Source organism: Dipodomys spectabilis, unplaced genomic scaffold, assembly GCF_019054845.1.
Source record: "Dipodomys spectabilis isolate Male_0828 unplaced genomic scaffold, ASM1905484v1 ptg000178l, whole genome shotgun sequence".
Lineage (NCBI taxonomy): Eukaryota > Metazoa > Chordata > Mammalia > Rodentia > Heteromyidae > Dipodomys > Dipodomys spectabilis.
In genome coordinates this window covers 8,527,737-8,540,690 of record NW_024870855.1, presented here as the reverse complement: position 1 = coordinate 8,540,690, position 12,954 = coordinate 8,527,737, and the positions used below count along the sequence as shown (strand labels likewise).

The 12,954-nt window shown below is 42.7% G+C and overlaps 1 protein-coding gene across 1 annotated transcript; it reads right to left on the bottom strand.

Moving 5' to 3' along the window:
* Positions 1-1,010: 1,010 nt before the first annotated feature.
* On the bottom strand, positions 1,011-2,580 carry LOC122120778 (probable G-protein coupled receptor 141). Its single transcript, XM_042695016.1, has one exon. It carries the CDS (start codon positions 2,578-2,580, stop codon positions 1,675-1,677), a length of 906 nt encoding a protein of 301 aa, XP_042550950.1. The 3' UTR covers positions 1,011-1,674.
* Between the last annotated feature and the right edge of the window lie 10,374 nt (positions 2,581-12,954).

Below are 12,954 nucleotides of genomic sequence, written 5' to 3'. Positions count from 1 at the left end.
ATGAATCAACTTACAACATATTACTCAGACTGTGGTAAGAAAACCCACATGATTCAATATTTTTAAAGGCTACAATTTTTTTTATCACTTTGAAGTACATTTATTCATTCATTCTTTAAATATTCAGAAAACTTCTAAATGCAGGATAATTTCATAGAGTCTAAAACAATGGTTATTCCAAGTGTTTCTGAAAACTTTTTCTTTTCTTTTTTAATAACGTAGTTTTCATTTATATAAGAACACATAGTTTAACTGGGTACTGGTGGCTCACACCTGTAATTCTAGCTACTCAAGAGGCTGACATCTGAGGATTACAGTTCAAAGCCAGCCTGGGCAGAAAAGTCTGTGAGACTCTTACCTTCAATTAACTACCAAAAAAACTAGAAGTAGAGCTGTGGCTCAAGTGGTAGAACACTAGCCTTGAGGAAAAAAAGCTCAGGGACAGCACCCAGGCCCTGAGTTCAAGCCCTATGACCAACACAAAAACAAAAGCAAGCAAACAAAAAGCTATATAACCTTAAGAGTGACTGAACTCTAAAGATTTTAGTATAACTTCATGTCCCCTTCCCACTCCTATCCCCGAAAAAACCCTTCTACTAAACTGTGGCCAAAGTTGACCAGAAATCAAACACACACATGTGTGTGAACACACACACACACACACACACACACACACACACACACACACACAAAGAGAAAAGGTAAGGAAGGGAGAGATTATCTCCCTTAGGAATTCATTTGACTGTCAGCAGCCCACTGGTCCAGAATTTTGTTTGTTTGTTGATTGGTTGGTTGGTTGTGGAGCTTGATCTCTGGACCTGGGCACTGTCCTTCAGCTCTTCAGCTAAAGGCTAGCGCTCTACCACTTGAGCCACAGCACCACTTCCCGTTTCTTAGTGGTTTCTTGGAGATAAGAATCTCATGGAGTTTCCTGATGGGGCTGGCTTTGATCCAAGATCTGAGATCTTAGCCTTCTGAGTAGCTAGGATTACAGGCGTGAGGCACCTGTGCTCAGCCAGAATGTTCTGAGGGTAGTTTTACCACTATTTAGGTGTGTTCAGCATATTTAGAACTTTTTGAAAAACAGAACAAAATTGGTGGTTTTGAGCAGTTATTTCCCCATGTCGAACTCAATCTTTCTAAACACAAATCAAGAAAACCTGTGTTAGTCCTGACTTTCTCTTTGATCTGGATAAATTAAGATAATCTATAAATGTTTTGTTCTATTCATCTCCTTATCTGCGTTTTGCCAGGCCGTGAACAGAATGGACTTTCTTGTCTGGTTATCCAAGTGTGGTTTTGTGCCTTTGGAGCTAGCTTCTGATTAGGATTGACCTAATCAAAGTGAAGTAAAAAATAAAAAAGTAGTTGAACATAACCTCCACCACCAAAAAAAGATCATGTTTTAAACCTCAAAATTAAAGAAGTCTTAATGAATCTCTAGCACCTGTTGGACCATGTTGCCTGGACGGGGCATGTAGACATTGTGTCCTGGCCAGCACTGTACAACTGTAGCTTCCTGGGTCTTCTCCTTCAGAGACCACAGGGACCAAGTATGAGCAGGGACAAGTGCTCTGATATTTTATAATCCTTTAGTCTTGCTGAATCAAGCAAGGTTTTGATCCAGCCTTCCCCCGGGCCCTGCCTATAAAGAAGTAAATACTCTGGTGTTGGCTAACAGCACAGAAGGCAGTTCCACAGGTCAGTGATCCTCTGTTTAAACCACCGGCTCCCCCCTAAAACAAAGAGCAGCAGGTCACAGCAGCTGATTGCTGTCACACTCAAGAAGATTTCGTTGTAAAAGGCAAAGCTGTGGTTACAGCCCTTGGAGTGGCCGACCACATACAGGTAATAGATCCGGAAGATCTGATAGGGCAGAAAACAAACCAGGATGATAGCTATGAAAACTAGGCTTTTCAGTTGAGCCCAGAACTCCTGATGGGACAGTAAAGAGTGGCGGAGCCTCCTGGCCATGGAGACGGTGAGGAAGACTTGGAATCCCAGGAGAAGGGCCGCTGTGGCGATGACAAACACGACTATCAGATAGTTGAGAATCTGCACATAGTCACGGGAAAGCTCCTTATGGAATCTGAAACAGTGGTGTTCTCGATTCCCATACTGAGAAACTACCACAGGTACCACAATCACGATGACCAAGATCCACAGGGCTGCGCTGGCAGCCACAGCGTGCAACTTGCGGTAGAATTCCACCTTGTCCTTGCCCTTGAAGAAGGTGAGGTACCTGATGACCAGGATGACCAGGTAGAAGAGGAAGGTGAGGTACATATGCACGTGCAGCATGGCACTCACGAATTTGCAGAAGGGCAGACCGAATGCCCAGGTGCCCTGGATGAGGTAGGCCAGGCGGAACGGCACGGTCAGCAGGAAGACTCCATGGACCACCACCAGGTTAACCACGGCTGTGGTGGTCACTGAGCGGGAGTTCATCTTCACCAGCCAGAACAAGATAGCTATGATACCTGTCAGGACCCCCAGGAGCACGACAGAGTAGAGTCTGGTGAGATGGGGCGTCAGAAGAGGATCGCAGGAGGAATTCCCAGAAGTATTGTGCTCAGCCATCTTCCAGATGTCGCCTGAAAGACAAAAGGCAGGTGTGTGCCCCACCAGCCCCCAGAGCCTTGTGCTGAGCTCCCACTGGGCGCTGAAAGGCTGTGGGATTTGTCTTTGGTCATGACATAAACTTTATGTGCCTTAAGAGTAAAGATGACTTTACCTGTGTGTCCATCAGAGACTAAAAATGGAGTAAGCCATCCTGATAAGTAGTTCATGTTAGATTGCTAACACACAACCCCTCAGACTGGTGACTTTATAAAGAAAAGCAATTAATTTTGGCTCACAGTTCTGTAAGGCCAAGGGCCACCTTGGTGATAACCTCCTTGCGGGTAGGGTAGCAGAAATGTGCCGGCTGTGTCTGCATCTCCTCTGGTCCTGCCTTCTTTCAATAGAAGCCTCTGTGATTGGGCCACAGGGGTGCTACCTTAATGATGTCAGCTAATCCTCATCACCTAAAAGTACCATCATTGGTGTCTAATATTTCATTATGGGAGTTGTATTTCATGTTGAGGACCACACTTTGGTGTCGTTTTGAACCAAACCATCATAGCTGGTAACCCTTTTTCTTTAATCTGTCCTGGGCTTGAACTTGGGGCCTGAGATTTTTTGCTCAAGGCTAGTGTTCTACCCCTACAGCCACAGCTCCACTTTTAGCTTTTTAGTCATTAATTGGAGATAAGAGTCTCACAGCCTTGCCTACCCAGGTTGGTTTTGAACTGTGATCCTCAGATCTCAGCCTCCTGAGGAGCAGGATTACAGGTGTGAGCCACCAGGAACTATCTTGTGCCAATTAACTTGACAAAAAACTCAGTTAAGTCAAATCAGTAGGCAAGCAAAATAAGGGTTTAACTGGCTTCCTTATCATGGGTCCGTTGTCATCCAGTAAGGCTTTGGCTAAGTTCTCCTCATTGGAAAGGTGACATGGCTCCATATTTCCACATTTTACCTCTAGATGCTGGCAATTCCATAACAAAGCAACTGTCATTTTTCCTCCAAAGTACTCAGTACCCCCTGATTCTCATTCCACATTCTAATTTATGATTTAAGGCACCAAATCCTTTAAATTTCACTAAATAAGTCATGTCACATTTAAATTCTTTCAGTGGCTTCTCACTTCTTTTAAGATAAAGATGAATAGTCTTGCATATCTAGGATATTCTGTGTTATAGTGGCAATTATCTTAAAACCAGATCCAAGGAACTATCTATGTCTGGGTATAGTGGTTTACCTTTAATCCAGAATATAGGTGGTGGAGGTTGGGAGGATTGCAGTTTGAGGCCAGTCTAGAAAGGAAGTTAACAGGACCTCATCTCAGTTAATAAACCATGTGGTGCATAGCCATAATCCCAGCCATGGGATAGGTTGTAAGCAGAAAGATCTTGATCTGAGTCTGGCACCAGGGGAAAAAATATGTAAAATATAACATATATATGAGACCCCCCACATTTGAAAAGCCAAGCTCAGAAAGATAAATAGTTCATGTCTTACTTCATCTGTGGAATTTAGGCCTAGAAAACAAATAGGACATGAATGTGAAAGGGGGATTTTGGGTGGGGCACTAGGAGGAGAGAATGGAGAAAGAAGAGGGTGGTGAGGGTAAAGATGGGGGTGATATGATCTCAGTATATCATATGCACATATGGAAATAGATGAGGAAAGCCAATAAAAACTGTAAGTAAAAAATAAAACCAGGATTTAAGAAAAGAGCAATAGAGAGGGTGAATGCAAGCCAAGTACATTATCTGTATATATGGAAGTGAAGAACTTTTGTACTACCAATGCATGCTAATTTAACAAAAGCCTCTTCAGGTAAGCCAGTGGCTCACACCTGTAATCCTAGCTACTCAGGAGGCTGAGATCTAAGGATCTCAAATCAAAGCCAGCCCAGGAAGAAAAGTCTGTGAGACTCTTTAGCTCACATTAACACCCAAAAGCCAGAAGAGGAACTGTAGCTCAAGTGGCAGAGCACTAGCCTTGAGCAAAAGAGCTCAGGGACAGTGCCCAGGTCCTGAGTTCAAGCCCTAGGACACACACACACACACACACACACACACACACACACACACACACACAAACGAAATACAAAAGCTTCTGCTCTGATGCATAAGAAAAAATGGACATTATTCTGTTAATATTACATTAAAGAATTATATTCCCAGTACTGAAGTTGAAACATTGCAATCTGCAACAATTCTCACTCGCATTTAGTGGTGTCCTATTCATCTTACAGATCAGATATCTTTGTATAGAGGTTTCTTTCTACAACAATTCATAGCAACATCAATTCCACCAGAGCAAATTTGTTTATTTAAACCTAGACTACTAAAGATTTTCTAATCTGTTACTTTGTGGGTCTGGAAGAGTTGAGCATCCACCAAGAAAGGAAAAGAATGTAGAAGATTAAAATGGCTGCACAAGGGGCTGGGAAGGTGGCTCAGTGATAGAGTGCTTGCTTTGCATGCATGAGTCCTGGGTTCTAGTCCTCACCATTACATAAGCAGAAAAAGCCAAGGTGGCACTGTGGCTCAAGTGGTAGAGCGCTAGCCTTGAGCTGAAGAGCTGAGGGACAGCGCCCAGGCCCAGAGTTCAGGCCCTACGACTACAAAAAATAATTCTGCACAAATAAAAAGTTCAAAGATTAAAATCTTGGGAAAAAGTGTCCTCATTGCAAAACACTTCAGCACATAGATACTGGGGGGGAAGGTGGCTCAGTGGTAGAGTGCTTGCCTGGCGGGCATGAGACCCTGGGTTTAATTCCTTGGTACCACATAAACAAAAACTAAATAAAGTTAAAAGAAAATATATTTTTTAAAAAGAATAAATGCTATCCAGAGATGAGAATAGCCCCCAGACTGGGAAAGCTAAAATGTCTGGGAGAAGCAGTGGGGTATGAAGTATTGACAGACAGGCCAGGGTCATAAATGCATGGCCAAGACCTGGGACCTGGAGCACTGGAGATACCCAGGGAGAGCGACTGTGCTTAAGAACAAGGATCATTGGTAACTTTTAAGTGTGTTCTATGTGGAATCTTGAACTTTGTGCCTGGCAAGCATGGTCAAATAAATGTGCTTTTATTAAGTGAGAAGTTCTTTTTTTCTTGAATACTAAGTGTATGTGATATGTGTTTGGACTGTTCAATATTTAAGCTCCAGGTTTGAAGTTTTCCCTGAGGTCTGGATCACAGATACTTTGAAGAATGAATTAAGAACAAACCCAGAAGGTACCCAAATAAAATATTTCAGGCATACTATTATGATATAAAGACTCTATATTGCTTTAAAAATCAAAAAGGGCTGAGAATGTGGCTTAGTGGTAGAGTGCTTGCTTAGCATGCATGAAGCTCTAGGTTCTATTTTTCAGTTCCACATACACAGAAAAAGCTGTAGGTTCTATTCCTCAGTACCACATATTCAGAAAAGTGGCTCTATGGCTCAAGTGGTAGAGTGTGAGCCTTGAGCAAAAGAAGCTCAGAGACAGGGCCCAGGCCCTGAGTTTGAGCCCCAGGACTGGCACACGCATGTGTCCACGCACGCACACACGCATACACACACACACACACACTAAAATAAATAACATGTGGTAGCTGGTATTTGGTACAGAGTTATACCTATAATGATTTAATAAACTTATGAAAAAAAAGATTCATCAGGAACATGGAACAAAGAAGGGGAGGAGAAAGAAATCAGAACAAAATTAAAAATGAAGGAAAAGAAAAAGAAGAGAAAGGAGACAGAAAGGGAAAAGAGTAAATTAGGCTTTGAGAGTCCCAGCCAGCACTGCTTCTTTCCCTTTTTGGCTTGAAGCTGACTGGGATGTTAGTATGAACTCAGGTCTTTAATTACAAACCCAGCTGGTTATCTAATATAATACATACTGTCTGCCAGGCAGAGCAGTCCATCCAGGTACAGCCTGAAAGAGGGTATGGGATACCATTTCTGTTTCCATGGAAACAGGGAGTCTGAGAATTCTTTAAAAAAAACCACACATTAACAACAGTTATTTGTTGGTGCTATTTTGGCTACTCACACAAATCTCATCATTTTTCTCTTCCCCTAAATACATTCACCATGTTCAAACACTCTCAGCTTGAGGTCTCAGCTCAGATTCTACTGCTCAAAGAGTCCACTGGTCTTCCCAGACATCCCCAGATATCTTCACAAAAGAATCTGCATAGGCATGTCATTCCTTCCTTCTTTATTTCATTAATTCCACATTGAAGTTATGTGTGCTTTATTTTTCTCCTCCTAGGGCTTGAACTCAGGGCCTGGGGGCTGTCCCTGAGCTTTTTTGCTCAGGGCTAGTGCTCTATTACTTGAGCCATACCTTCACTTCTGGATGTTTTGCTGGTTAATTGAAGATAAGAGTCTCTGAGGTTTGCTTGCCCAGGCTGGCTTCAAACCCATATCCTCAGATCTCAACCACCTGAGTAGCTAGGATTATAGGCATGAGCCACCAGCCCTGGGCTTGTGCATTTGTGCTTCAGATTTCTTTCAACACTATCGTATTTGTTTTCAACGGGTTGTTAACTAGATAGGTAAAATAATGGTGGAAACCATATTGAATTGTGAAACCTTTCTTTGACAGAGTCATAACTGGTAGACCACTAACTGATGTCAGGATTTCCAAAATCATCAACAGACCCTGTGCAAGCTGTCCCCAGGGAGCATGGCTGCCTTTCTAGTTGCCTATGAACCACCAAGTCCTGTGCAAGAGGCCTTTCCTGATCTCTTGGATTGACCTGAGAGAGCCAGTATGACGCATTGCCTCCAACTCCAATTTTCCTGTACATCCTTCGAGATCCGGTACCCATTGCAAACCTGAAACCAAGCATCTGTTACTCCATTTTCCCTACTTGGTTTATTTCCATGAGAAGAATGAAGTCTGAATAGCTTTTGTGCTGTTAGCCCTTTACATTTCAGGGCATACTTCCTCTCTCTCCAGTCCTAGCTTCACCCACCCACCCAAGCTCCAGACTCACCATTCCTAGAATGTTCTTTCATGTTCCCAGCTTGTTTCTTCTCTCTATACTCTTCAACTGCACAGCTAAACACTAGACAGAAGTTCACATTGCATCTTAAATGATGTCATTCCTCTGAAAACCTCTCCCTGGACCCTCATAGTGTATGGAAGGTAGACCCCCTTCTGAGTCCCCTGTGTAAAACCAGAGTCCACTAGTTTGTGCTAAGTCAGCCTGTCCTCATTCCACTGAACTCTGGTTCTCCGGTCCTGCCTGCATATTGCTTCTTATTCTGCCATAACCACAACCCACAGGCAGTAGCTTTGCATGAGGCTCAGCTGGGGGCAATGTTCTTGTCTCTTGACAGAGCCCCTCCCAATGGCTGACTTATTTTGGGCTTTGGTGGTCACTGCCCAGGACTTCAGGACTACCACAATGTCAGCAGTTACAGGTGGAAGTGACTTCTGTGGCTGCTTCAAAAAGAACCTGCCACAGACCCACTCTCAGAGAATAGTTTACAAAACAAGAGTCCTGCAAAATAAGAGTCTTACAAAATAAGAGTCCTGCCAAGTGTGTGACAGTCACACCCTCATGGGTATGTAGACCTCAGGTGCCAAGGCCTTTCTCCTTGTATAAAAAGATGAGCAGCTATAACCTTGTGGACTTCTCCTATCATTTAGTAAACAAATAATTCATCTTAAGGGTTTCTTGTGTAGTAAAGACTCTGAAATAAAGCATCTCCTTGTGTTTACATCTCGTTCTGTTTGGCTCGAGAGAAATATCTATATTATTTATAGGCACTCCAATGAGTTGGTGAACATGCTTCAAGAACTCAAGAAGGGCAGTAGTTATTTTAAGATGTACTCAAGAGGAAAGGTATGAAAATGGAGTAGCAGATGCTTGGTTTCAGGTTTGCATCGGGGACAGGATCTTAAAGGATGCATTCAAATGCTGGATGGAGAGAGGAGGGAGATAAAGCACTCTAGGGAGAGACCAGGCTCTGAGAAAGGACTTGGGTGCACATGCAGGAAGTTACCAACTGTCTGTGGGGACTAAGAGATGAATGAGGAGAGCACAGGTGAGAATGTGCAGGCACGGCTTACCTACAAATACACTGTGTGGGGCCCTGCTAGAGATGATGAGTGACGAAGAGAATTTTAGATTACCAAACAACATTTTAATGTCCCAGTGCACAGGCTAATTTCTGCAGTAGGATGAAGAGTGGTTAAGTGCTATCATGAATTGGTAATTATGTTGGTCAGGTTTAAATAGTGTCAGGGTTGGTGTGAAGTCAGTGCCTGCCTGGGAGAATGTGCCCCAACATAACCAAAGTCACGGAAGCCACAGGTGAGAGAGGAAGGGATGTGCTTCAGGCATCCCACCAGCAATAACGTCGTCTTCCTATCAGATGCAGTCTTAAAACGAGAAGAAGTCTTCTTGGATTGGCTTAGGAAAACCAATGCCATGTTAGAACTAACAGAATAGTTATAGTTTGCTTAATATAAATTATTTATACGTTGTTCCTTCTACTTGTAAAAGAAAACGAAACATCTCAATATTATTGAGCAAGAGAGAAAGAGGGAGAGAGGGAGGGAGAGGGGAGAGGAAGACTAACCTGAATATTGTTTTGGGTTTTTTTTTTAGTCAATTATTGGGCTTGAATTCAGGGCCTGGGTACTGTCCCTGAGCTCTTTTGCTCAAAGTTAGCATCCTACCACTTTAAACTATAACTCTACTTTACGTTTTTGAGCGGTTAATTAGAGATAAGAGTCTTATGGAGACATTTCTGCCTGTGCTGAAAACCTTGAAAAATGGCTTTGAACCTTGATCCTCAGATCTCAGCCTCCTGAGTAGCTAGGATTACAGGCATGAGCCACTGGCTCTGGCTAACCTGACCTTTGATCATGAGAAAGGAAAAGAAGAGATACTGGCTGAGAATGTACTTGGTGGTAGAGTGTGTGCTTAGCATGCTTAAATCCTTGAGTGTAATCCCCAGCACCCCAAACCCAAATCAAGACAGGGAGTCAATGGAGCTGGGGACTGATTGCCTTCATGTGGACAGAACAGGGAAGTGTATGACTCATGGCTTCTCTGCCTAGGCAGCTCAGTGGGGACAATGGCAGTATTCAAGGGCTCTGGGTGGCCAGGCCCTGCCCCTGCTTATCTCCTTTTGCTCTTCATCCATCTTGGCTTCACTTCCTCCTGCTGCATCCTCAACAAATGGCCCCCTTGAGCTCAGCTTCCTGATGATGCAAAGTGAGGAAACAGCCCTGATGTGTCATGTCTTAACAGCATTCCTCTCTGTCCCCTTTCTTTCCGGCTCCTGTCTCTGTTGTAGCTGCAGAGTTTAAGAAACTCCTGTCTCATGGATCACAAGCCAAAAAGCATGAGATCTCAGTGTGGAGGGAATCATAAAAACCACAGCATCCAATGCACACATTCTATTGTGGAGACACTGAGGCCCACATAGGGCCTTCACAAATGAGCACATAAAGTCACTGACTTATGCTCAGGGCCTGAGTTCCCTTCCAGAACAGTGTTATGGCACATCACTGCCACAAGCAGACTCCAGAAACCTAGAGAGGTGGAGGGAAGCCCCCACGAGGTGGAGGTCTGTTGTAAGCCCACAAGGAGGCCCTCATCTCTAGAACATGGCTGGGAAGCTGGATGGCTGCTCAAGCATAATTACAAGAGACAGAACAGGGTTTCTAAGGAGAGGTTGAAGACAGACAAATGACTTCCTTGCCTTTGAGCTATCCTTCCAACCAATTCCATTTTATTGTGTTTGTTGAAAAGAACTAGGCGCAGCCAATTTAATCACTCACCCTGGGAAAGTCAAGCAGCAATTTAGCCAATATGCATTGAGAAAAGACCGGGGGAATGACAGCTCCCATATTAAACATCCTCTCGGAGTGAGCCGAAAACAAAAACACAAACCACAAGGAAGAAAAGGAGGGGGGACTGTCTAAAAATAACCGGAAACAGGTGAAAAACAATAATAACAAAAAAATCAGCTCTGTAGAAATCCATTTGTGAGAATGCTATGCCTGAGTAGAATAGAGAATGATCCCCACACTCAGTGTCAGGTTTTTCACTCTCTGACAATCATTTTTTTTCTGTTCTGTACAATGTAAAAAATGTTTGTCTGGATAGCTTGGAGCAAGTGAGCTTCAGTGATCAAAGCATTCTGTTTGAGCCAGAGTGGTGGTGCAGTTTCAGTTGTAATTTCTTCTATTGCTTTAGGAGTTATGCCTGGGAGGGCAAGGACCTCTGGTCACCTACCAGGCCGGTGTACACTGCCTCATACTATGTAGGCTCAAGGTGTTGAAAGTCCCAGGTCTTTCCGTTTGTTTGTTTAGGGTGAGATCCACATAGATCCATCACACCTGTCAGGCTCTCATTCTACCACCTGATTCTCCACAAGGAACCAACCAACCAACCAACCAACTTTGCAATAGTTTGTGTCATTCTGGAGATATGGAATCGGAATCTGAGGTGAATGCAGATCCTACAAGTGTTGCTTCAAAGAGTCTCTCCTTGTGGTCTGAGGGTTACACTTTGCTCTCAAGACATAAGTCTGTGGGATGAGATGGAGCTTGTGGAATTCCTGAATGCTCCAGCCTGCCTGCCTGCCACCACATCATTCAACCTACTGAATCCCCAGCCCCAAAACACAAGGTGTTAAGTAAACATACTGATATAAACTTTCAGGGAGGAGGAATTCAGGCAGGCAAAATCCGGTACAATAGTTCTCTCTTCTCTGTGCTTTGTCTGTCCAGTTTCATCCAAAAGTATTCAATGCAAATTTTCAAAATACCCCAATCAGTTTTCAATTGCAGGCTATTTTGCATAGCGTGAAGAAATTTCACACCACGCTGTTTCATCTCTCCTAGTGTCTGGTGTGGCCACACTACATGCCTTCCACACCTGGTCACCAAGAAGCCATCTGGATTTTCAGCTTGTCTGTGTTGGTGTCAGAGCCATGCTATTGCAGCAGTCCTAACTTTACTTAATAATGGTCCCAAAGCACAAGCATCATGATACTCGCGATTTGAAAAAGCCAAAGAGAAGCTGCAGAGTACTGTGCTTCCTCAAAGTGACAAGGGGAAAGTTCTCAACTTAGGTTAGAAAAATATCTTTTGTAAGGTCAAGGTTTCTAACATCTTAAGACACGAAAGTGTCCTCTGAGCATGCAATCCTAAAAAAAGCGAAAGAAATAAGCTAACTTTGCTTTCAGACTTACAAATGCAAACGTGAGGGCCATACCAAGAACTTAATTGAGGTAGAAGAGACATGAAGTTATGGGATGTAGGGTTATCTTCAATTTCAGCTATTAAGGAGGGATCTTGGAATAAGACTGCACTCAGAATTGCTAGTAACTTCTTCACCTTCAAGTTTGTTGGTTTGTTTGTTTGTTTTTTATGTTCCAGCAAACACCAAAACATAACAAGAAATCACTGGAGAAGGCTGTTTGCTTGCAGCCATTCACTCAAGTGTTTCCTCTGGCACACCGGCAGGGGCATTCTTCCCTGTCCCCCACTGCCATCATCCATCTGCCCACATGCTCACCCTTAGCTCAACATTTGCTCCTGTAACTACCAGGATTGTTTTTTTGTCTGTGATTTTTGTCTTTTAATCTTATTACAAAATAAGAGGCAACTACATTAATGAAGCCTAAGAAAAATGAGGTAAGTAGAATTATTTTTTGTATTCATTTCAATACTTTAGCATGTTTATTGTTGTTATCTTTCTATGTATCTGTTTTACTTAGATCATTATAATCACATTATATATAGCAATTTCCAACCCATATTTGCATTAGCAATTTATCAAAGTATTAATGTGTATGTACATATGTATATATGCATGTATATTTATTAGTTACTTAGTTATTCTGGCAGTACTGTGAGTAGAACTCAGGATGTTGCTCTGCTTGCTCGATTGGTTGGTGCTTTACCACTTGAGCCGTACCTCCAGGTCTTTTTTTGCTGGACGTTTTGGAGATGGAGTTTCATGGACTTTTCTGCCCAGACTGGCTTTGAATTGTGATTCTCTGTATCTCAATCTCCTTAATAGCTAGGATTTACAGTATCCTGCTTGTTTCTGCTTTTTAAAAAAAATGACTATAATATCTTATTAAGTAGATATCTCCAATAAGTTACCAATCAAATTGTCAGTGGCATTATGTTTCTATGTTATAAATAACTATGATGGACATTTTTGTGAATTAACAAGTTTATAAATGTTGGGCAATTTCCAGAAGGTAATATCCAAAAACAGAGTGATCATAAATACACAACTATTTATGGCCATAGATTTATAGTAAGTGCAAAACACAAAATATAGCTTAAGTCAAAAAGATTGTTCCGCTCTCTAAGCCAAGTTATTTCTAGTAAGGAGATCTAAGATTTAATCCAGATGAC

Bases quoted from the DNA above. Each gene is read 5' to 3' on its own strand.
- LOC122120778 (XM_042695016.1), bottom strand. From the start codon at position 2,580: ATGGCTGAGCACAATACTTCTGGGAATTCCTCCTGCGATCCTCTTCTG.